Source organism: Pituophis catenifer, unplaced genomic scaffold, assembly GCF_029215685.1.
Source record: "Pituophis catenifer annectens isolate HBS135680 unplaced genomic scaffold, rPitCat1.0.hap2 SCAF_10, whole genome shotgun sequence".
In the NCBI taxonomy this organism is placed as follows: domain Eukaryota; kingdom Metazoa; phylum Chordata; class Lepidosauria; order Squamata; family Colubridae; genus Pituophis; species Pituophis catenifer.
The window spans coordinates 979,256-1,003,135 of NW_027256890.1; the positions used below are offsets into that span (position 1 = coordinate 979,256).

The 23,880-nt window shown below is 44.3% G+C and overlaps 2 protein-coding genes across 5 annotated transcripts in view; both read right to left on the reverse strand.

Moving 5' to 3' along the window:
* Positions 1-3,549, reverse strand: part of SPECC1L (sperm antigen with calponin homology and coiled-coil domains 1 like) — a 58,879-nt gene extending 55,330 nt beyond the window's left edge. For all 3 annotated transcript variants that reach the window (XM_070951567.1, XM_070951566.1, XM_070951569.1), the window contains exon 1: positions 3,503-3,549. The gene's annotated coding sequence lies outside the window, so the exon portion shown is untranslated. The remainder of the gene's footprint in view (positions 1-3,502) is intronic.
* A 6,616-nt stretch (positions 3,550-10,165) lies between these two features.
* The window catches only part of BCR (BCR activator of RhoGEF and GTPase), a 78,435-nt gene continuing 64,720 nt past the window's right edge, over positions 10,166-23,880 (reverse strand). For both annotated transcript variants that reach the window (XM_070951618.1, XM_070951617.1), the window contains 2 exons: positions 15,705-15,867; positions 10,166-13,669 (listed from right to left, as the gene is read on the reverse strand). In XM_070951618.1, the coding sequence (XP_070807719.1) occupies positions 13,580-13,669; positions 15,705-15,867 (253 nt within the window). In that variant the 3' untranslated portion in view covers positions 10,166-13,579. The remainder of the gene's footprint in view (positions 13,670-15,704; positions 15,868-23,880) is intronic.

The window sequence follows — 23,880 nt, forward strand, 5'->3', positions numbered from 1 at the left end:
GGTTCTCCTCCTTTCTCTCTGACCGGTTGCAGTCTGTGTTGACAGGGGGACAGAGGTCGACCCCGAGGCCCCTCATATGTGGGGTGCCGCAAGGGTCGGTCCTCTCGCCTCTCCTGTTCAACATTTATGTGAAGCCGCTGGGCGAGATCATCCGTGGTTTCGGGGTGGAGTACCATCAGTACGCTGACGATACCCAGCTGTACATCTCCACCCCGGATCACCCCAACGATGCCCTTGAAGTGATGTCCCGGTGCCTGGAGGCCGTACGGATCTGGATGGGGAGGAACAGGCTCAGGCTCAACCCATCCAAGACCGAGTGGCTGTGGTTTCCGACGTCCCGATATAGTCAGTTGACGCCATCTCTGACTATTGGGGGCGAATCACTGGCCCCCACGGAGAGGGCTCGCAACTTGGGCGTCCTCCTGGATTCACGGCTGTCTTTAGAAGAGCACTTGACGGCCGTGACCGGGAGGATTTTCTATCAGGTTCGCCTGATTCGCCAGTTGCGTCCCTTTCTGGATCGGGACTCGTTACGCACAGTCACTCATGCCCTCGTCACCTCCCGCCTGGACTATTGTAATGCTCTCTACATGGGGCTCCCCTTGAGGAGCACCCGGAGGCTCCAACTGGCGCAGAGTGCGGCCGCGCGGGTGGTAATGGGAGCGTCATGGCGCTCCCATGTGACACCTTTCCTGCGCGAGCTGCACTGGCTCCCGGTGGTCTTCCGGGTGCGCTTCAAGGTTTTGGTTACCACCTTTAAAGCGCTCCATGGCTTAGGACCTGGTTATTTACGGGACCGCCTACTACCACCAATAGCCTCCCACCGGCCAGTACACTCTCATAGAGAGGGACTCCTCCGGGTGCCGTCAGCCAAACAATGTCGGCTGGCGACCCCTAGGGGGAGAGCCTTCTCTGTGGGGGCACCTACCGTCTGGAATGAGCTCCCCCCAGAGATACGGAGGATCCCGGATTTGCGCACCTTCCGCCGCGCTGTGAAGACTCTTTTATTCCATCAAGCAGGCTTGGCCTAATCTCCTCCCTCTTTTAATATATAAATTTTAAATCTGTTCTTAAATTATTGGGGTGTTTTAATTTGTCTGGGCCAAAAAATGATTTAATTCGATTTTAACTGGTTTTTTAAATTTTTGTATTTATGTATCTTATTGCTTGGCTGTTCACCGCCCTGAGTCCTTTGGGAGTAGGGCGGTATACAAATCAAATAAATAAATAAATAAATAAATAAATGTCACTGATGCTATACAAGTTGTATTGGTTGACAGTTGGTTTCTGGGAGATGCTGTCACCTACAAAGCTCTTTGTATTATATAAGGCTCTTCAATGCATAGAATGTAATTATACAAGGGACCATGTATCTACAATTGTTTGCTGATGTGCTCCAGTTCCCCTCTTTTGTAAACTATCCAGAATTTTCTAGAATAGTCGGGCTATAAAACATTTAAATAATTGATAATAAATACTATTCAAATGTCTCCCCCTTCCATTCCTTCTCAAATAACTCCAACCAATTGCCATGCCCATGCCTACTGTTCTAATGATAAATGTACCCACAAACTCTGCATGGCTTACTGGAATTTTAATTACAGGATATCAGAATGCTTGGAACATGGAAGGAGGAAATTTTGTCCAAAGCTTGGAACAAAGCTTTGGAATGCAAGGTGCTTTATTCCAAGCTCAGAACAGTATTAACATTTCCACTACAAGTTTATTTTAAATCTAAGAATACATTCAAAACAAGTTACACTTCCTCTTTAACAGTAAACTGTGCATAATGTCAATTATTATATACGCCAAAGAGCACCACTCACACACAGGGGACTTGCAAGAAAAAAATATTTTTTTATTTTACAGGAAAGGGATGGGGGAGAAGTGGGTTGTCACAGACAGCTCAATGAAGACTACAGAAAGTAGGGTGGGAGAAAGAGGTTGCTAGCTAGCTCTAGCTTGGACAGGAATATGCTGCAACATTTTGTTGTGGTCCAGCTTGCAATAAGACACATTTAACTGGAGAGATACAAGCATGCCATATTTTGCATACACCCAGTTCTTGCTAAGAATTATGTTAATTTGCTCAATCACATTTGAATCAAAGATTTGAGCAACAGCTTTAGCAAATCATTTTTTAAGAGGCCAGTAAACAAACAACTTGAAGCCACTGGCTTCCACCTAAATACTGGTTTCATCCTGTATTTTACAGGGATTTCAGATTTCATTCTGATCTTTACTTAAGAGACAGATCTGCCACCGGCTTCATCTGTTCTAACCCAATTAGTCCTGCAGCTTTAATCTCATTACAGTACCCAAATCTCATATACTGGACTCCAGATGCCCAGCACAATTCAGACTCTGTTTGAATTATGGGTACAAAGATCTCTAGTGACTTAAACTATATCAAGTCCCAATTCTCTTCCTCAAATGATTGATGAGCTTGTCACGAACAGCATCCCCATCGCACTCCAGGAATCTGGGACTTACTGACTAATTGCCCATAAGAGGGTTCCCTCAAAGAGGAGCAGACCAAGCCAGAGGGACAGTCATGAGAGTAAAAGACAGTCAAGTTACAATAATACAACAGAGATAATCCTGGATGGACATCCATATTATGCTTAGCTTTTGAATTATTTTTCCCCAAAGACATAAAGCACAAATATACAATCTAAAACATTCAGGTCAAAGTCACTGTTCCCTCCATTAAAGCATCTAGTCCCAAAATCAGAAATAAAAATGTGCATGGCTTCATTAGGGACTGATTCTCTTCTTCCATAAAGGGCTTGCACCAACCTGTGCCCCCCCCCAAAAAAGGCCAGGCTTGGACTTAGAATAACTTTACTATTGTCACTTTGAATGTACACTAATCGGCATCCATTAAAATGAAACTTCCTTGCGCACACACCGCTCTCAAAGGGCCGGCGTTGCGTTGCCTCAGAGCTAAGCGCAGGCAGGGTGGACCAAGCCCTCCCCCAGGGGCTCCAGGCTCAAGTCCTCCGGTGGGACTGATGGGCAACCTGGGCCGCTTTCAAGACCGGCGGACTGCAACTCCCAGGATCCCAAGCGACGCGGGCCGGGGCATCCTGGGAGTTGCGGTGCACACACCTTAGGGACCCAGGTGGAGAAGCCCCCGCGGCACAGCCCCCCCCACCCCACCCCAGCTGCCCTTCCCCCGCGGGAGCCTTCGGGGCCTCCCTCCCTCCTCCCTCCGGGCCACACAGACGCGCCTCCCCCGCCCGGGAAGCAGCCCTTCCGCGCAGCCCGCCCCGCAAGCCCCTCTCCGGGCAAACGCCCAGCGCCGCGTCCGCCCGCCCGCCCGCCCGCCGCGCGGCCCTCTCAGAGCCGCTCCGCCGCGGACTGGCCGGGCCCACCTGCCCCGCGCGCTGAGCTCTCCGGGCCCCAAAGGCCGAGCGGGCCAGAGGGCGGGCGGCGCGGCGGGCAGGCGCCCGGGCCGCGGGTCGGATCTCCGGCGGCTGGGCCACCGCCCCGGCCTTACCTGAAACGCCGCTGCCTCCTTCCGCGGAGGGAGACCGGGCGGGCGGGCGGGCGCGGCGCTCCTCCTCCGGTCCCTCAGCGCCCTGGGCGCCACTACGCAGGCGCCGACGCGGTCGCGACAGCGCGCCCCGCCCCCAAGCCTGCCGAGGGGAGGGCGCATGCGCATCGGGAGGGGCGGGGCCAGTCAGCTGCTGCTGCTCTTCCCCGCTGTGCAGTGCTACTACCGTCCTCTTTTCCTTCCTCCCTTTTCTTTCCTTTTCCTTCCTCCCTTTTCTTTCCTTTTCCTTCCTCCCTTTTCCTTCCTTTTCCTCCCTTTTCCTTCCTCCCTTTTCTTTCCTTTTCCTTCCTCCCCCCTTTTTCTTCCTCCCTTTTCCTTCCTTTTCCTCCCTTTTCCTTCCTCCCTTTTCTTTCCTTTTCCTTCCTCCCCCTTTTCCTTCCTTCCTTTTCTTCCCCTTTCCTTCCTCCCTTTTCCTTCCTTCCTTCCTGTCTCTCATTCCCATTTCCCTCCTTCCTTTTTCTCTCTCTCTCTTTCCCTTCGTTCTTTCCTCCTTCCCTTCCCATTCCTTCCTTTTCCTCTCTCCCTCCCTCCCTGTCTCCTCTCCCCACTGGCAGCCTTGCAGGGTTCCGGCAGGCGGAGTGAACCGGCTCCCTGCGCGTTCTTCGCCGGTGCACGGAAGGCTTTCCCGAGCAGGTTGGGGTCGTGGGAGCCTCGGGCCAGGCGCGAAGGGCTGAGCCGGGGCCTCTTTCTGGCTCCGGCGGCCCTTCCGGTTCATCTCCACGTGTGGCCCCTTCTGGCGGTTGGCAACCGCGGGAGCAGCGGCGGCGCTTCCAGTGAAAGCGGGAAATCAGAAACTGCGCGATGCTCCTTCTGACCCTCTGGCGGTTGAGCCGGTCCGAGGGCCATTGGGGGAGGGGAGGGGCCCACGCTCAGATCTGTATGGTTTTGCTGAAGCCAGGCATCCATCCTGCGGCTGCAACCCTCCTGGGTTTTGTGGGGGAGCTTCCGGAGTGGCTGTGATGCTTCCAGGTGCCTTGGGTGGAATCCGAACATGCACACCTGTCAGCACCTCATGGTCTTTTCCTACAGGAGTTGCCCAAGCCAAGGAAAACACACATTTGAGGCCAGAAGGTGCCTCAGGGCAGGTATCCGCATACATGGCTGGTGCCTCACCTCAGGCCCATTTTGCTAGAATCAGGCAGCTTTCTTTTAGGACATCCTTGGCAGCCAGCTTTGTGGCCTCCCTGGCAGGAGGGTCTCGGGTAGGGATCCTCGAAGGCATCCTTGGCAGACCAATGCCAGCTTTTTCCTAATGCCCTCACCTCCAAGAGATTCTTATGAATGGCACGTTTGATTCACAGCATCCTCCTATTAGGGCCACAGTTTTTCCTCTAGTTCCCTCCTCAACCTTTGTCATCTAAAAGATTGAGGAGGGAACTAGAGGAAAAGCTGTACCAGACCTAATTCTTACTAATAGAGAAAAAGAGATGGAGGGAGTTAAAGTTGCCAGACGTTGAGCAACAGTGACCACGTCATATTGGAATTCAATATAATGCAAGCACAAGCAATAGAATCCAATCCAACCCAACCGGTGTCTTAAACAAGAGAGTTGGAAGGCACCTCTTAGTCTCTTCTCAACAACCCCACCAGGAGTTCAACGCTTCATTGAGCATGCTGTCCTGGTGGAGCAAAGCTCACAGGCTAGTGAGAGAGACTACTGAAGCGAGAAGGACTCCCTCCATGACCTTTGAGCCTGTTACTCCCTGGGAGACCTTTGTAGGGTGCCCACATGCCACCCTTCGTAGTATACCATCAGCTTCTGTTTTAAGCCTCGGGCAAAGCCTCTTGAGAAAAGGACTTTTCAACAGGATTAGGGGGTCTTTTAGTGTAAAACACACACACGCACACAAGAGTTTTGGAATGTCCACTCCACAGTGCCCTGCTTCACTCTGGGCAGTGTTTCTCAACTGTGTCAACTTTGTGTTGATTTTCAGAGTCTATGCAAGACACCGTCAATTATTCCAGCTTGCTCAAAAAAGATCAAGCTGTAATGGGTTAAGGTTTTAGACCAGTGAAATGCAAGAATGAATCAACCAGGCTGGATTAGTAAACTACTAATCTTTCATTCAAGTGCTTTAGGGCTTGTACAGCTTCCTAGGTAGTTTGAGGAAGCTACCTGGGAGTCAAGGAGGAATTCCAGCAAGCCCCTTTTCTCTCCTTTGAGGCTGTTCTTCTAAGAGGCAGGGCTGGTCCCTCCTTGGGGGAGGAAATTCCTTTGCGGAAAAGAGCATGTTTGCATTTGCTGCAATAGTGGCAAATTTATGATTTAGTGCCTTGAGAAAGTGTTGGGCCTGCATGAATGTAGTTGGAATTTAAGATCCCATTAGTGTTGCCTTAGTGACCGAATCCCTCTAGAAAATGCAGCCGGAAGGCTTGTCCCAACTTCCTCTAAAAGCTGTGCTTACATTGATAATGTGACTTCCACCACTGAGAGTTTTCCAGGTTTATCTTAGCTAACTACAAACCAAAACAGGCGGAGGGAAGCAGCGGGGATGACGACCCCGTGATCAGGGGAACTCTTCGCCCCTTTGCTCTCAAAATCCTGCTGGTAGTACCGGAAACCCAAGTCCAAGGGGAAGTAGAAGCCATCATCAATACCGGCTGTACCAGATGCCTGATCAGCCCTCACAGTCGAGCAACTAGGCATACGCACAAGGCCCCTGGCACACCCCATCAGCTTTGAGCAAGTTGACGGGCCGCTGATTGGCAGGGCCCCTGCCACCTTAGTCAGCGAACTAGTCAGACTGGAGATGGGTTGCCACCGAGAACTCCTCTGGTTCATAGTTGCCCCAAAGATGACCGACTCAGTCATATTGGGACTTGCATGGCTAGAGAAGTGGAGCCCCACAATCTCCTGGGAGGGCGGTTATCGGAAGCTAGTCATAGCTATTGGACCATTGCCACCTGTGAAGCAGGACCACCTCCTAGAGGCCACGACCCCAGAGGGTGCCAGCGCACCTGAACCTGCAGCCCCACCCCGCAACACCCCACCTGACAGCCAACAAGTGCCAAAAGAATATCGAGACCTATCAGGGGTTTTCAGCAAAGAGGATTGCAACTTTCTTCCCCCTCACCGCTCGACTGACTGCGCAATAGAATTTGTACCAGGGGCCAAACTACCTAAGCTGAAAATGTACTCCATGACTCTGAAAGAGATGGGGGAATTGAGGGAGTACATAGATACCAATCTGAAGCAAGGACTCATCCAGCCCGCAAAATCTAAAGTGGCGGCCCCAGTACTCTTCAAGGAGAAGAAAGATGTGGGGATGAGGCTTTGCGTTGATGTTCATGGAATCAACACTGTGTGTGTGGAAAACACCTACCCCCTTCCCCCCATGAAAGACATGCTTAACCATTTGTCGAAGGGCAAGGTGTTCACCAAACTAGACCTGAGGGAAACCTACTACCGTATAAGAATCAGAGAAGGGGATGAATGGAAGACTGCTTTCAACTGCCCATTCAGCAGTTTCCAATTTAAAGTAATGCCATTGCAAGCCCCCCCCCAAAATGTTTATGGAGCTCATTAACAAAGTTCTGCATGAGCACCTGTATAAGGGGGTCCTTGTTTACTTAGATAATATTCTCATATTCAGCGAGACCCTGGAGGAGCACGTGAAACTCGTCCGCCAAGTGCTGAAAATACTCCTTGCTGCCAAACTTTACGCGAAGCTGTCAAAGTGTGAGTTTCACAAGAACTCCCTAGAATACTTGGGCTACCAAATTTCCAGCGGAGGTGTGGAGATGGACCCAAGGAAAGTGAAAGCAGTACTTGATTGGCAATCCCCATGTACCTACAGGCAACTTCAGAGCTTCCTGGGGTTTGCTAACTTCTATAGACAGTTCATCCCAGCTTTTGCGGAGGTGGCTCTACCCATAACTGAACTTTTGAAAATGGAGTCCCCTCTGACAAAACAATAGCTGACCCAACCAATTGCTTGGACAATGGATTGCGAAAAAGCCTTTGAAAAACTAAAGAGACTGTTTGCCCAAGAACTGATTCTGCAGCACCCAGATCCGGAGCAACAATTTGTCATACAAGCCGACACCAGCGATATGGCAGTGGCTGTGGTACTCCTTCAAAGGAACAACAAAGACAGTTGTTACCCTGTGCCTATATGTCCAAAAAGCTAAACAATACAGAGAGACGATGGGCCATCTGGGAAAAAGAGGTTTATGCAGTTTGATGGGCTTTGCTATCTTGGAGACATTTCCTAGAGGGGAGTAAAGTGCCTTTTGAGGTCTGGAGGGATCACAAAAACCTCAAGGCCCTAAAGACCCCCAGGAAACTCTCTCCCAAACAAGTTCCCTGGGCTCAATATTTCAAGTGCTTCAATTTTGAACTGAAGTACATCCCAGCAGGAAAAAAACCTGTTAGCAGATGCCCTATCAAGAAAACCTCAATTTGACAGCTGCCGGGAGGAAGTGGTCCACACCATCATTCCCCCCTCACAATCAGCCGCCCAAGTCACCACCAGGAGCCAAGCCAGGTGGCCACCCAAGCCAACCCAGGATGGATTGATAGCTAAGTTGAGTGGCACTACCAGCAGACCCTTGACTCACAGACAATAAAGACGTCTTGATGATGAGGGATGGATTGGCATGGAAAGGTTCTAAATTGTATGTCCCCTCAAGCCGGAGACTCAAAGTGCTCCCGCGCAGCCACGACTCCAAGCTGGCCGGCCATTTTGGATTCCTGAAGACCCTGCACCTTGCTAGAAGGCAATTATGGTGGCCAAAAATGAAAGCAGAAGTGAAAGACTACATAAAAAGCTGTCCCATGTGTGCAGCGATGAAGACAAGACCAGTCAAACTGCCTGGACTCCTTCAGCAAGTGGCAAGCCCCAGTTGACCCTGGGAAGGGATCACGATGGATTTCATAGTCGACCTCCCAGAAAGTGGGGGAAACACAGTAATTTGGACAGTAATCGATTTGTTCTCCAAACAGGCCCATTTCACTGCTTGCTCTGGACTGCCTTCCAGAGAGACTCGGCAAACTATTCATCAAGCATATCTACCGTTTGCACGGAATACCCTGCCGAATCATCTCGGACAGAGGAGTCCAGTTTACAGCCAAATTCTGGAGGGAGTTCCTGAGATCCATTGGGTCCACACAAGGATTTAGCTCGGCTTTCCATCTGAGTACCAACGGAATGGCGGAATGTGCAAACGCGATGGTGGAGCACTACATAAGATGCTACGTAGACTACCAACAGAAGAACTGGGCAGATCTATTACCATTTGCGGAAGTGGCTTACAACAATGCAGTGCACATTAGCACTGGACTGACCCTTTTTCAGGTCACCAATGGCATGGGGTTTGTCCCCATGCCTGAGCTGCCGAGAGAGCCCCCTTCGTCCATGTCTTTAACATGTCTTTAATGGAGTCATTAAAGAAGTGGGAGAATATGAAAAAAACACTGACAGAAGTAGCAGAGGAGTATAAAGAACAGGCAGACAAGCACCGTTTGCTCCAACCCCCCTTCTGGGTGGGGGATAAGGTTTTCCTATCCACTAAATACATATGGTTAAGGCTGCCTAGTAAGAAATTGGGACCCAAGTTCCTAATCAGCCCGGTGACAGTTCAGCTTAACCTCCCTCTCATGCTAGGGAAAATATACCCTGTATTTCACTGTAGCTTGCTGAAACCCTCAGTTGGCTCCAACCTAAGAACTCAAACCCAACCACCTACTCCTCCTATAGTAGTACAGGGAGAGACCCATTATGAAGTCAAGAAAATATTAGATTCTAGGCTATATAGGGGCCTAGATTATAATACTTAGTATACTGGAAAGGGTACCCTTTGTCTGAAGCTACATGGGTTAAGAGTTGGAATGTGAAAGCAGATAGGTTAGTCAAACAATTCCATGACAAGTACCCTGACAAGCCAAAGGGTCCCCCTGGGGGGAGAGGGGTGGTTAGGGATATGATTAAACCCCTTGTATTAGTCTTTTCCAGGACACACGTCTTATCTGGGGGGGGGCAGCCTGTCAGACCTGGAAGCCATATTTCTACCTTTGTGCCTTCAGGCTTCAGGCCTGCCACAAATCCTACTGTGGGGAATTGGGAGGGGGGATTGCATAGAGAGAAAAAGATATATAGTCACAATAAAATTCTTTATAGAAAGTCGAGGCCATGGGGCCCTGCAGCTGTGTGGAGAAGAAATGAGGAGGTATCTTCTGGTCTGGACAGCAACTGATTGGATGCATGGTGGACATGTGGGAGAGGGCAAGGTCTTGAACTTCCTTTTGGGTGTGGGAAACCCGGAAGCTCTCAGATTCAGGCTTTGAGGAGGCAGTAGGACAGGTTTTCTTTTCCCAATTTGTCTGGCTAATTGTAGTCCATTCTTAAAGAATGCAGTAGAAGCTCCTGGTGTGGAAAGGAGCTTTCTGCCTGACAACTGTGACCTCCAAAAATACAGGTAGATCCTTGATCAGTAGAGTAGAATCCAAATACCAAAAGATTTGCACCAACAGAATGAGGGGAGAATTGCCGAGGGACAAAACTTATGGGGAAAGGACAATCAAGGCTGTGTAAAACTGGCTCTTGACTTCCTTATGATTTCATCGTTAAAGAGATGGAAGGAGGAAGGTTTTGTAATTGGGTGTCTTTGGATAACACATTTACCCGTTAATTTAATCACGGTTTATTCAAACCAGTTTCCTAGGTTTACATAACACACTGAACCACAAACTAATCCCATGGGCTGGATTGGCACAAAATTGCATCACCTGCAACATCTTCCAGGTGTTGGGTCTGTATCTCCAGCAGGAAGTCATTCAGCAACAGCCAGAGGTTGTGCGTTGTTCATTCATGTAATATTAAAACATTGTCAGCTATTTTGCAATTCAGTGTTTTGTACAAATACAGCCACTGGCTGTTTTAAAGTCAAGCAGAGTCAAGGAAAATGATTCTTGGAGCCACTTCACAAAACTGAGGACCTAGAAAATAGAAGGGATTGGAAGAACTTGAGGGATTTGATGTTGCTAATTCTTGGAAAGAAAATGAGCCCCTGGCTCACTTCCATTTGAGGCATTCATTTCTGAAGTACAAGATTATCACTTTTCAGAAAAGCATAGGTTTATAATTAAAACTGAAATTAATGCTTAAATTATACAAACTCTTACATACCTACATGCCTGCATGTAAAATTTGCCTGGATATCAAAGCAATCCTCTTGCATATCTCCAACACACACTGTCTCCCTTTTAGCTAGGTTCATCAACTCAATACGGCAGAACAACTATATATAAATCAAAGATGCCAGAAAGAACAGTCAAGCAGAAGAGATTGGCCCATTTCCCTTGGTGGGATGGCTTTGCCAATTCTTGCAGCTCTGGATATTATGGAATAACAATGCAAGGAGGAAACTGCAGCCATTCAGCAATCGTGCTGCTTTAAAGGAATCAAAATAAATAAAAGCCCTTAAAACTTTAATTTTCAAGACATGCCTCAAGTTCACAAAACAACACTGGCCTTCCTTAAACCTGTTATGACTTTTAGTGACTCAAATGAGCTTTATTAACACTCCCAATCTCTACAGCCCCACTGGGCCAGCTGTTAATATGATATTACTGGACCTATAAGGAGGACTTGGATAGCCTACAATACTTGTCTGAGGATTCAGAACAGAGGGAAAGGTATAAATTCCTTCCACTGTAGTCCAAATACTTCGTTGGCACTCAAGGGGATTTGGGGAGGACTCCCCCTTATTCTGTGGGTGAATATCTTGATGCCTAACTTCAGCAAGGCCAAGCAAAAAAGGATACTGCAGGCAAGGCGTAGGAGACTCCTGGACCAACATGTGGCCTTGAATCATTTCTCTGCATGATGACAACTGGGGGGGTGGTTCAGTTTGGATGAACAAACCTGGTATCTAAATACTTTGTCCTCACAACCCTCACAACCTTTGCCCCTGTCTCTTCATAATGGAGTAACCTACAACAGTTACCTTAGAAGAATAAACATACGACTGGCTGATGGAATGAGAAAGCGTCAGGCTAGACTTTCACTATAGGGTTATTGAATATTTGTTGCCTCAAATAACAGTAATAAAAATACGATCACATTTAGCTTTGATTTTTTTTAAAAAAAACCTTACTTAAACGATCCCCCTATTTAGAACCCTTACTTCACTGAGGCGCACTTCAGAAGGGACCTTCGGTGGATGAACCTTCTCCTTCAACTGACACAGAGGCAGGTGCTGCTTTTTGTCCCTGGATTCACAGACAGCTTGATCCTCCATCAGCTTGTCTGAAAGTCCATGGTAGAAAGTTGGGAGAAAAAAATCCAATTTTGGCAAAAGGAGGACTGAGGAACAAATATATGGGCACGTCAGCAAAAGGGTTTTGTATCTTATCTTGATAAACTGAGGTGCATCACCATCCAAACTAGGACAGCAGAACCGAGTTCTAACTTCTAGACTTCTGGGGGGCGGGGGGGAAGCAATATAGGATTCCTATTTTAAAAAATCCTGGTATGAGAGACACTGAGATAGTCAGACACCACAATCCAGCCACTCCCATGATGGGTTCTTTCCCAATGTTAAAATAGCTGAATTGTACAATTCGAGGATCAGAGCAGCTATGGAGCCTCATGCTTCTGTAGTGATTTTTAGCCCCCTTTAACAAGCAGAATTCCATTACTTGCCCAAAGTATGGGAAACTGTGGGTTAAGCTCCTCATGCCCTATTCATAACCTCTCTGAACAAAACCAGAATTTCAGTGTAGCTTCCTGGTCTCTCACCCATTTGCCAGAGTTGAAAGTTTTAGCCTTCCAAGTCACTTCTGAACATCTCGGTGGAAGTGGCTTTGAATTAAGACAAATTTATGCTGTATGATTGTATGGGACTGATAAGGACATTATTTCTGTCCATATGAAACACAAAGAGAGATCCCTTCCTGTGCGAGGATTCTGGGTTTACTCCCTATTTCTGACTGCCAGGGTTGATTCTTTTCCAGCATTACAATTCATGAATGATGCCTGTTCAATCTTAAAACAAACTGTTGGAATTTCTGAAAAATATAAAATACTCCCTCAATCACCATTGTACAAGTTATTAAAACATCTTATCAAAACATTTCTCTTTCCCAGCAAAAACAGGGTGGCAGTGAAAAAAATATTTTCCATAAGCAAAATCTTTCCAAAGTCCCAACCAAGAAAGAGCAGAGGCCCAATCCTGCCCTCCCAATTCCCGCCAGCGGATCTGAGGACTGTTTAGCTGCTGGGAGGGGAGAAGCCGGCTTTGGCCCGACTGCGGAGAAACCCACCATCAGCTGAAGTCCTTACGCTGCTGCAGCCGGGTTAAAACTGGGCCTGAGACCTTTGTTTATGAAAGGGGCGATTTTGCAGATTATCTTCTCTAGTCTTTACAATGCCTGAAGACCTCAGCATCTTCTTTGTGGGAAAAGGAGGAGGCCTTAAGAGCTGCCCATCACCTTCTTCTCCTCCAGCCTCTGGCCTTCATTCTCTTCTAAGTGATTAGATGATGCATCTTCGGTAAAACTTCCCACCAAAAGAGTCAAAGGATAAAAGGCAAGGAAAATATTTCTTTTTTTAAAAAATGTCCTGATTGTGCATGAAGCTCCTAATTTATTTACTTATTAAAAAGAAATGTTTAAATCGAGGTCTAAATTTGCAAGTAGTGGCCATGATGGGTGAACATCCTTGTGACACTTCACTCGAATCCACAACAGTGGCCATCGAAGGAAAAGCCTTCTGTTCTTCAAAGACGCCCAAGAAGAAAAGGCTCCCAGAACTTCCCAAACGTAACATGAATTCCACTGCAAAAATCCTCCAGGAATTCCTTCAGGCCCATTCCTTCCCAAGACAACATGCTTTCCTCTGTTGCTCTGCTCAGTTTTTTTCCTGATCTGGTGAAAAGAATCTTCCCCTGAAGACAATAACCTTCCTCTGGTGGCTTCTTGGTCAACAGAGGGAGGGAGGGAGGGAGGGCTTTCTCTCCTCCTGAAGGATCAGGAAAGGCTGGAAGGTCAGAGGGAGGGAGGGAGGGAGCTTTTGGTTTCTACACCTCAGTGGAGAAGAGGATACTCTGCCTCTTGCTGTCCGGGGTGGGAATTGTCTCCAGTTGCAGGAAATAGAGGAGAACCTGAACCTGGAACACAGACAAGAGAAGGGGAACAGATCAATTGGGGAGGTGGAGGTGCAATAGCAATGGCAGCCGTGGCCAGGAGAGCCCGGTGGTTCTCCAACTCTGCAGGCGTTCAAAAGACTGCACAACCACTTGCAAGGATAGTTTAACTGACTTTCCTGCACATGTAGTCCTCTACTTACGACCACAATTGGGACCAGAATTTCTGTTGCTAAGCAAGGCAGTTAAGTGACTCACACCTGATTTTTTTGCTGCAGTCATTAAGCAATCATCCTAGTTGTTAAAAACGAATCATGCAGGAGTTCAGCGCTGACTTTCTCAAGGAGAGAAACAGCCTCAAACTAAGGAGGAATTAATTGCCTGGGAGGGAAAGCAATCAATCAATGGGACAGCTCGACTCTGGGAGTTGTGGATATTCCTTCCCTGGAGGCTGTCAAAAAGAGAGTGGACAGGCATTTGTCCAGAATGGTATAGTGTCTCCTGCTTCAGCGGGGGGTTGGACTAGAAGACCTCCAAGGTCCCTTCTGTTATTCTTTGGTTCTCTGAAGCTGGCTCGGCAAGTTACAAAAGAAGATCACATGACCCTGGGAAGCTACAATCATTGTAAATACATGCTGGAAGCCTAGCACCTGAATAGCAATAGCAACAGCAATAGCACTTAGACTTATATACCGCTTCACAGTGCCTTACAGCCCTGTCTACGCCTCTTACAGAGTCAGCCTCTTCCCCCAACAATCTAGGTCCTCATTTCACTGGCCTGGGAAGGAGGGAAGGCTGAGTCAACCTTGAGCATTTCTTTGCTCCCAGAACTTACTTTCTCTGGTTTCAATATTCTCCCCCCCCCTCCTCTTTTTGGTCACTTACAGCAGAATTCCTCAATGTTTCCGGCTTTGTGGACTGGCTGGGGTGGGTGGGTAGTGGTAAGGTTTGCACAAGCAGCCGGCAAGTATACGCGCATGCAGCTCCATTTCCACAAGTGGCGTGCACGCATACCTGCCGTTCATGCGAATGGAGTGTGCGTGCATGCGCTCGCCTGCTGCTCTTGCAAGGGAGGATGTGCGTGTGCGCACCAGCTGTTTCCACGGCCCAGTTGCAAACCCCTCCCGGCCCACTAGTGGCTGATGTACTGTACTTTTCAGTTATTTCCCTCCCTGGTTGGTATTTCCTGAAAAGAACCTCTTCTGTATTCTTCTGAGAAAGGAATGAAAGAAATGAAACTGATCAAATCTTTTGGGCTGCTTCGTTGGAAATTAGGCCAGAAGGGTATCCATGATCAAATCTTCTTTGATCAACCACTGATTAGATGGCTGTGGACAAGCCGTTTTCTTTTCTCCTTTCCCTTTTCTGAGGTCCTGGTAAGAACGGTGGGATATAACATGGCTGGACATGAAATGGCCCTGCAACTGAGGTCTCCTGATGTGAAAGGTTAATTTTTCCTGCTTCCCCAGTGGGTCATGGTAATCAAATAGAAAGGGATGATCTAAATCAGACATGTCACACACGCGGCCTGCGGGCAGGAACTGGCCCGCGATAGGCCAAGAGTTGTCCTGTGGGGCCGTCCCGGAGATGGCGAGGGACCAACCTGTGCTGTCCCGACCCCCCTAGGCCACGCCCCCCCAGTTGGCTGCGACAACCAGGCCAGCCCTCCCGCCTCCCCCCAAGGACAAAGAAAATTCTGATGTGGCCTGCAATGGGATCAAGTTTAACACCCCTGATCTAAATCCTTTCCTCCCACTATGGGTTATGGGCTCTTCCTTCATTTTCCCTTTGATCTAAGTGGGTCCTAAGAGAAGTCTGGGCCCCTGTGAAACCCTGCGTTTTGTTGATCAGAAAACCCCAGCAGACATTAAGGATCAAAGCTTCCTCAGGCTCAATTTTTTTTTTTTTTGCTTTAATTTATATGCCAATTATGGCAACTTGAAGATATGTAGACTTCAATTCCACCTGCTGCCTGGGGGAATTCTGGGAGTTGAAGTCCACACATCTTCAAGCTGTCAAGGCTGAGAAACATTGACTTAGACTCCCCGTTTGCTTTTACCTGGGACATGACTTCAAGTGACCAGCTGTCAGTCATGGCCATGGGTTGCATTGGATTGGCAGGAATTTTGCTGTCTTTTTCTGACGGTCTGAGTAATGTTGGTCCAAAAACGGTGGCCAGATTGTGAAGCGACATCTTGTTGATGTTCTCCTTTTCAGCAACTCTGAAACAATAGATAGGATAGGAATAGAAAAGAAAATTATGATCCAACACAGTGGTATTCGAACTGGGGGTACTGACTCTCAAGGAGGCATATCCTGGGGGCAATCGAGCAATTTGTAATGACTTGTTCGTGAATCATGGTTCAGTTATGGACACCGATATAAAATTAGAAAGTCTGGTTGTTTGTGAGGGTGAAAATATCATTCACAATTGGGAAAAGGGATAAATAGGCCAGGCAGTTTAAAAGAAACACTATCCTAACTTATACATCCTGTCAGGGCAGGACCAAATGGAAAACAGTGGTCTTTAACAGGCAGATTTGACCTCACATGTTGTTACTGATCCAAATATGTCCAAAATGCCAGGAGAATTTATGCAAATCCCCACTTTGAAAAGAAACAACCCAGAGTGGATTTTTAAAAAATCCTGCGGCAAAAGAAGAAATAACCCTTTCCGTTTTCTCTTTCTGTACAACTATTTTTATTGCCTCTTCTTGTAAACCAGAAATAGGCTGTTGGTTTGAACTCTGAGCTTGGCAATTTGGTTGCAAATGTTTCATCACCATTCGAGGAGACATCAGCAGTGCGTTTTGAGTTGTGCTCGTCTGTCAGAACACAGGTCTTTAAATACCTTTTAGTGAGATGCAAAGTAGTCTGAATGTTGTTTGTTCAGATATTTCTATATTTTCAAACCAACAGCCTAACTACAAACCCAAGCTACTAATATTCAAACACATTTCAACTACCAGAAAACACAAAAATTCATTGGCATTAAAATGTCCAATGAATAAAAGCTACTCTGCATTCAGGATGGTGATACATCACAGAAATCTTCATCAAGTGAAGATCTGTGCTGCCCACCCTCTGGACCCAGCTGCTCAGGTAGGCATGGAACCAAAGAATCATCCTGCCCCCAGTTGCCAACCTCTGCAGCAGCTCAGAAGGTGACTATGGTCACATGTCATTGAAAGATCCAAAATGCAGGACTTCCAGCGGTGACGTCAACGTGTCTGGGACGAAGAGAACAACGCTCTGTTCTTGAAGTCCCAATATTCCTAACCAGAGAGATCAATAGAAAAAAAGAGGAGTCTTTAAGGACCTCGGAGAGAAAAGCAATCTCCCCGAAGGTTCAGGAGAAACCTCTTAATTCCGGTTAGGAAAAAAACAGCCATCTTGGCTGGCCTGAAGCGCTGACAACCGAAGAGTGGGAAGCGAAAATCGAAACAAGAGATCGCATCGGTAAGAGAAATAAACAAGAGAACAAGAAAATTGAAGATGGTACAATTATAGAGTGGGAGAAATGAGCAGAGAGAGTGAGACTCCAAGCAAATGGCGACTGACAGCCAGATAAGCGGCGATGAAAAGGTGAGATGAGCGGAAGAAGTATCTTGGACTGACAGTGACAGCGCGAAAGAGAAGGAGCAGTGGAAACGGAGAAACTCCAGAAGCTATACCAGTAAAAGAGGTTTGGAATATAAAACAAGTAGACTACACAGAGAAAAGTGCTTTGGATTAGAACTGAAAGTGTGGCGAAAGAAATTGGAGAGCGGAAGAAGCAGCAAGTGCAGGAGGTGGTTTTGATAGACAGTGACAACGCGGAAGACGAGTGAACGGCTGAGACAGAAAGTTATATTACTCACATTTGGATTTTGGATCAGAAAGAGGACTGGACTTTAAAATAAATAGACTGTGAAAAAGGACTTACAAAATAAACAAAGTAAATAGAGAAAAGTCTTTTGGATTAGAGTAGTGGGTGTGACGAGAGAAACGAGAGAATGGGAGAAATAGCGAGCGACAGAAGGCGACTTTGACAGAGAGTAACAACGCGAAAGGCGAGTAAACGGCTGAGATGGAAAGTTACAAGATATACAGTTAAAAATTGGTCTTGAAAGAAGCTTGGACTTTAAAGTAAATAGACTGTGAAAGAATAAAGACGGTGGGATTGACGGAAGTTATTAAAGTCGGAAAGAGTGATTGGGGGACTGACTCAGAACGGTTACTAGTGTTGGAGTGATATATAAAACAGATTTGAACTTAACGAAACGGAAAGAGTGAACTAAATACCTAAAAGTATTGTATTTGGACATTTTGACATTTTGGATATTTTGACTTTTGGATATTTGGATACTGCAGACCAGGGATATTAAAAAATAATTGTATAAAGTAAAGAAGAGGAAATGATGCAAGAGTAAAAGAAGATTGTAGCACAGAAGAATAACGAACAACGAGCAATGAAGTATATATATAATTCTTTAATTTGAATAGAGTTATCTATCAACTATTAACTATTAAGAGAAATTAATTGTGGGAGTTTAGACTGTTATCTATTGTTTAAAGATTGAGATATACCTACTTTATTACTACTTATATTAATTTCTTGCTCAATAATCTATCTATTCTACTTATCTATTCAGTTATTTATTTTAAATATTAGGAACGTTTAGCATTATATATTTATCACTTTAGATTGATCATTGTATCTATATTTGTGTATCTATATTTTTCTTGACTGTACACCACCTTGAGTCCTACGGGAGAAAGGCGGTATAGAAATTAAATAAATAAATAAATAAATAAATAAATAAATAAATAAATAAATAAATAAATAAATACTGTGTTAGCCATATTAAGAAGAAAGTAATGAATTGCTGAAATCCTAAACTTTTCCCCTACTCCCCTCCCCCTATTTTTCTGTTCCCTTATATAAGGATATTGAAAAACTGAAACTTACTAAATTTTGAATAAGTATATGAAAAGTGTTATAGAAAAATATGTTGTGTGACAGAGAGGTTAAAATACGCATTAAATGAATTTACTCATTAGGGAGATAAGAATACCAACACAGATAAATTTACAAGATTATTATTATTGATTGCTATTTTAGGATTTGCATATCATACAAGTCAAGCACTAATATAGATACATAAATTTAAAGACAGTTAAGTGTATGAAATTTTGGGGAAACATAACACAAAGAATAAAAATGACAAGTACAAGCACAACTATAACTAAGACAAACAAGAAAATAACTTCGAACCAGACATCACTGACAGCATCCCCTGCGCAGCAAAGACAAGTTAACACTATGTTAGGAGTAGAGAAAAAAAAGACAACTTCCACTTTTAATATGCAAAACATACAATCACTGTTAGCGATGATACAGGAAGGAAGGAATAAAAGACAAAAATCTATCACAAATAACCATGAAGAAATAAGGAGAAATCATGAGGACCTGAAGATGGATGTGGGAGAGATAAATGACAATATCAAGAGAATGGACGATAAAATAGAAAAAATACAGCAAAATATTGTGAAAAATGAACAAAGGATACAAAAGGTAGAGGCAAAAATGGAACAAACGGATAAGAAGATAGAAATGTTGGAACAAAGCCAAGTGTCAACCAACAGAGAATTGGAAGAGTCGATTACGTATCTGGAGATGGAGAAGGCACCTTTTTACCTCAGGTTCCAGAACATAGCAGAGACCTAGGAGAATTAATGGCAGGAATTATAGCAGAAGCAACCCAGAGAGACAAAGAAGATATCCGAAGGGACATGGACAAGGTCTATCGAGTATACACAAATTATACCCGCAGGTGCAAATTACCCAAGGAGGTACATATCAGATTCACCAAAAAAAACCATAAAAGAAGATATTTACAAGAAAATGAGAGATGAGGCAATCTTATACGAGGGAAAAGAGATAATAACGCTGTCAGCGTCCCAACACCGACATATAAATAAAGGGAGGAGAAGCCTGAACTTTTGCCTGCTAAATCCCTTTGAAGATTCTGTCTCCTCGGAGATGGGGAGGGGGGAGACATTCCTGTGATCTGACGAAGAAGGAATCAGGAAAGTGACTTGGAAGATAGCCAATGAGAAGCAGAGAATTGGGGATCGGAAAGGGAGGGATTGGGGGGGCAAAGGTCAGTACTGACCACGAAAGAGTCAGGATCAGATTGCTGTGCTCGAATAAAGAGAAAATTTCCTTAAAGATCGGCAGTTTGGAAAGTCATTTATTTTGAGATAGCATCGAAACCTGACAAACGCTCAAGCAGATTCCAAGAAGAGTAAGGGACCAGAGGAAAAACTATAATTTCCTAACATCACAATTAAACAAATACAAAATAATGTTCCACTGGCTGATTCCAGAAGATATATCAATCTCCTGGCAAGATAAGAAATATAGGATCGACAGTTTGGAAAAAGCTCAGGAGTTTTTTGACCAACATTTTGTGCTAGAAGAGGAGCAGGAAAGTAGAGAAGAACCAGAGAACAAGAGCCAGGAGGAACAGACTACAGAAGAAATGGAAAGAGAGTAAGAAGAAAAGAGACGAATGGAAAGAGCAAGAATCGAAAGAGAGGGAGCGAGGGAAAAGACACAAATCATAACAAGAAACAGAAGAAGGCTAAGAGCAACGAATAGATAAGAAATAAAAATGGAATGGAAAATAAAGGTGATCTCAATTAATATCAACGGATTAAATGAGCCTTGGTAGTACAGTGGTTTAATGCACCCTGTTATTAACACAGCTGCCTGCAATTTCTGCAGGTTCAAATCTTACCAGGCTCAAGGTTGACTCAGCCTTCCATCCTTTCTAAGGTAGGTTAAATGAGGACCCAGTTTGTGGGGGCAATAAGCTGACTTTGTATAAATATACAAAAGTATGAAGGCTATTGCTTAACACATTGTAAGCCACCCTGAGTCTCCGGAGAAGGGTGGCATATAAATCAAATTAAAAAAAAAAAATGCACCAGCCAAGAGAACTCGCACATTTATAAAATTACAAAAATTGGAGATGGATATTATAAATTTACAGGAGGTTCACATTAAGAAACACCATCAAAAAATATTAGAGAATCAAAGATTAGGAAAGCTATACACCTCACTAGCAGAACAAAAAAAGAGAGGAATTGCAATATACATTAAGAAACACTTAAAAATGAAACAAATATATACAGATGAAGATGGAAGGGTCTTGATGATTGAGATACAAACAGAATTAAAACAATATTATTAATATCGATCTATGCACCCAAACGGAAATCAAAATGAATTCTTCAAAAAAATACATAATATAGTTAAAGATCTGGAATATGAAAATATTTGTATTATAGGAGATTTTAATTCGACTACGGATATGGAAAAAGACTATCAAAGTAACAAAAACAACAAAATTAAGAAAAAGACTCTTCCAGATACATTCAGAGATATGGCACAGGAATTACAGCTTCAAGATGTATGGAGGGAGGTAAACAAAGAAAAAAACAATATACATTCTATTCTAGCCCACATCAATCATGGTCTAAAATAGACATGGCCTGGATGACTACAGAACTCAGAAATGACGTAGAGGAGGTTGAAATACTGACAAACATGTGGGCAGATCATAGTCCAATAACAGTAATATGGAAAGGGTATCGAAGGAAAAAAAGATGGATGATGAATAAGGAAATACTAAAAGATTATCCACAAATGATTGAAAAAGAAATGACTATATTCTTCCAGATAAATACAAAAGAGCAAACCTCACTCCAAAATTTATGGGATACGGCAAAAGCCTATATAAGAGGCTTGACAATCACATATATGGCAAAGAAAAATAAAGATAAACGACAGCTAAGAGACAATTTGTTAACAGAACTTAAAGAGCATGAATCAGAGTTGCAGAAAAATCCCCACAATAAATCAATCCAAATCTCACAAAACATAACATTAACTTAATCACACAAACAGAAATCACAAGGAAAATTAAACTAGCAAAACAGAATCATTTTGAATACGCAAACAAAACAGGATGTTGGCTGGCTTACAAATTGAAAAAAGAAAAAGAGAAAAGAACAATACACCAACTGCAAGATGAGGTAGGAGAAATGTATCATAGAAACGAAGATAAAAAGCGAATAGCAAAAATTTTTTTTCAGAATTTATATGAACAAGAAGAGATCATGGAAGAAGATATAAAAAAATATTTAAACAAAACAAATACTCAAGGATTAGAAGAAACTCAGAGAGAGCTACTGAATAGACCAATCACCATGATGGAATTAACAGAGGCAAGAAAACAACAACAACAACAACAAAAACAATAAAACTCCAGGACCAGATGGCATACCGACAGAATTTTACAAAACATGTCAAAATCCAATGGATGAAATTCTACTTCAAATTTTTAACAATGCACTTTTAAAAGCTACAATCCCCAAATCGTGGACGGAAACTATCATCACACTCATTCCAAAAGAAGAAACAGACCAAACACAAATCAAAAACTACAGGCCAATATCACTTCTAAACGTAGATTATAAATTATTTACACTGATTATTACAGAGAGACTGAAAAGAATAATTAACGAGTATATCCATCTGGACCAGAACGGCTTCATTCCATGAAATTCAGTTACAAATTTTTAAATATGATTAAAAAGATTTACTCCTCTCAAACTGCAAAGATCATGATAAATGGGGACATGACAGAACAATTTGAAATATCAAAAGGAGTGAGACAGGGATGTCCCCGTCTCCCTTATTATTTATATTAGCCCTAGAAACATTATTGAATGAAATTAGAAAGGACAAAGAAATAAATGGATTGAGAATCAAAAAAGAGGAGTATAAACTCCAAGCTTTCGCTGATGATGTGGTCTTTATCCTAGAACAACCAGCATCAACAGGAAATAAATTGTTAGCAAAAATAGAAGAGTATGGAAAAGTAGCCGGACTTAAAATTAATAAGCAAAAAACAAAGGTACTAACGAAGAATCTCACAAATCAACAAGAAAAAGAACTAGAAGATAAATTGGGAATACAATTAGTAAAAAAGGTAAAATACTTAGGAATCTGGTTTACCAACAAAGGATCATCAATCAGGGAGGATAATTATAATAAATTGGCAAAACAGATTAAAAAGGATTTAGAAATGTGGAGCAAGCTACAATTATCGTTCCTGGGAAAGATTGCATCTATTAAAATGAACGTACTACCCAGAATCCTATATTTGTTTCAAGTAATCCCGATAAGGCCAGGAAAAGACTTCTTCAGGGATATTAATAAAATGATTGCAAATTACATTTGGCAAGAGAAGAAAGCGAGGATCAAAATAAAACATCTACAAGATATACGAGAGAAAGGGGGACTAGGACTACCGGATTGGGAAACGTACTATAAAGCCACATCACTGATTTGGATAAAAGACTGGATAGAACTCAAAAATAAAAGAATACTAACGTTGGAAGGTTTTGATTTACAAAGAGGTTGGCACGCATTTCTGTGGGAGGGAAGAGACAAACAACATGGATATTTTCAACAGCATATTATTAGAGAAGCACTGTTTAAAACTTGGCAAGAGGTTAAAAAAGTACACTATGATAAAATTCCAGAATGGCTATCGACCATGGAGGCGCAGATATTTATTTATTTTATTTATTTTATTTGATTTCTATACTGCCCTACTCCCGAAGGACTCAGGGCGGTGCACAGCCAAACAATAAAACACTTACATACAAAATTTAAAAGTAGAATAAAATCAAATTAAATAATTTTGGCCCCCACAAATTTAAAACCCCAAACTTTTTAAAACCAATTTTAAAATTGAATGTATAAAATACTAAAAGATATTTAAAAATTAAAAATCTTTTATAGAAGAGGGAGAAAATTAGGCCAGGCTCGCCTGGTGAAATAATAAGGTCTTTAAAGCACGGCGGAAGGTGCGCAGATCCGGGATCCTCCGTATCTCTGGGGGGAGCTCGTTCCAGATAGTAGGTGCCCCCACAGAGAAGGCTCTTCCCCTGGGGGCCGCCAGTCGGCATTATTTGGCCGACGGCACCCGGAGGAGCCCCTCTCTATGGGAGCGTACCGGCCGGTGGGAGGCTATTGGTGGTAGTAGGCGGTCCCGCAAGTACCCAGGTCCTAAGCCATGGAGCGCTTTAAAGGTGGTAACCAAAACCTTGAAGCGCACCCGGAAGACCACCGGGAGCCAGTGCAGCTCGCGCAGGAGAGGTGTTACATGGGAACG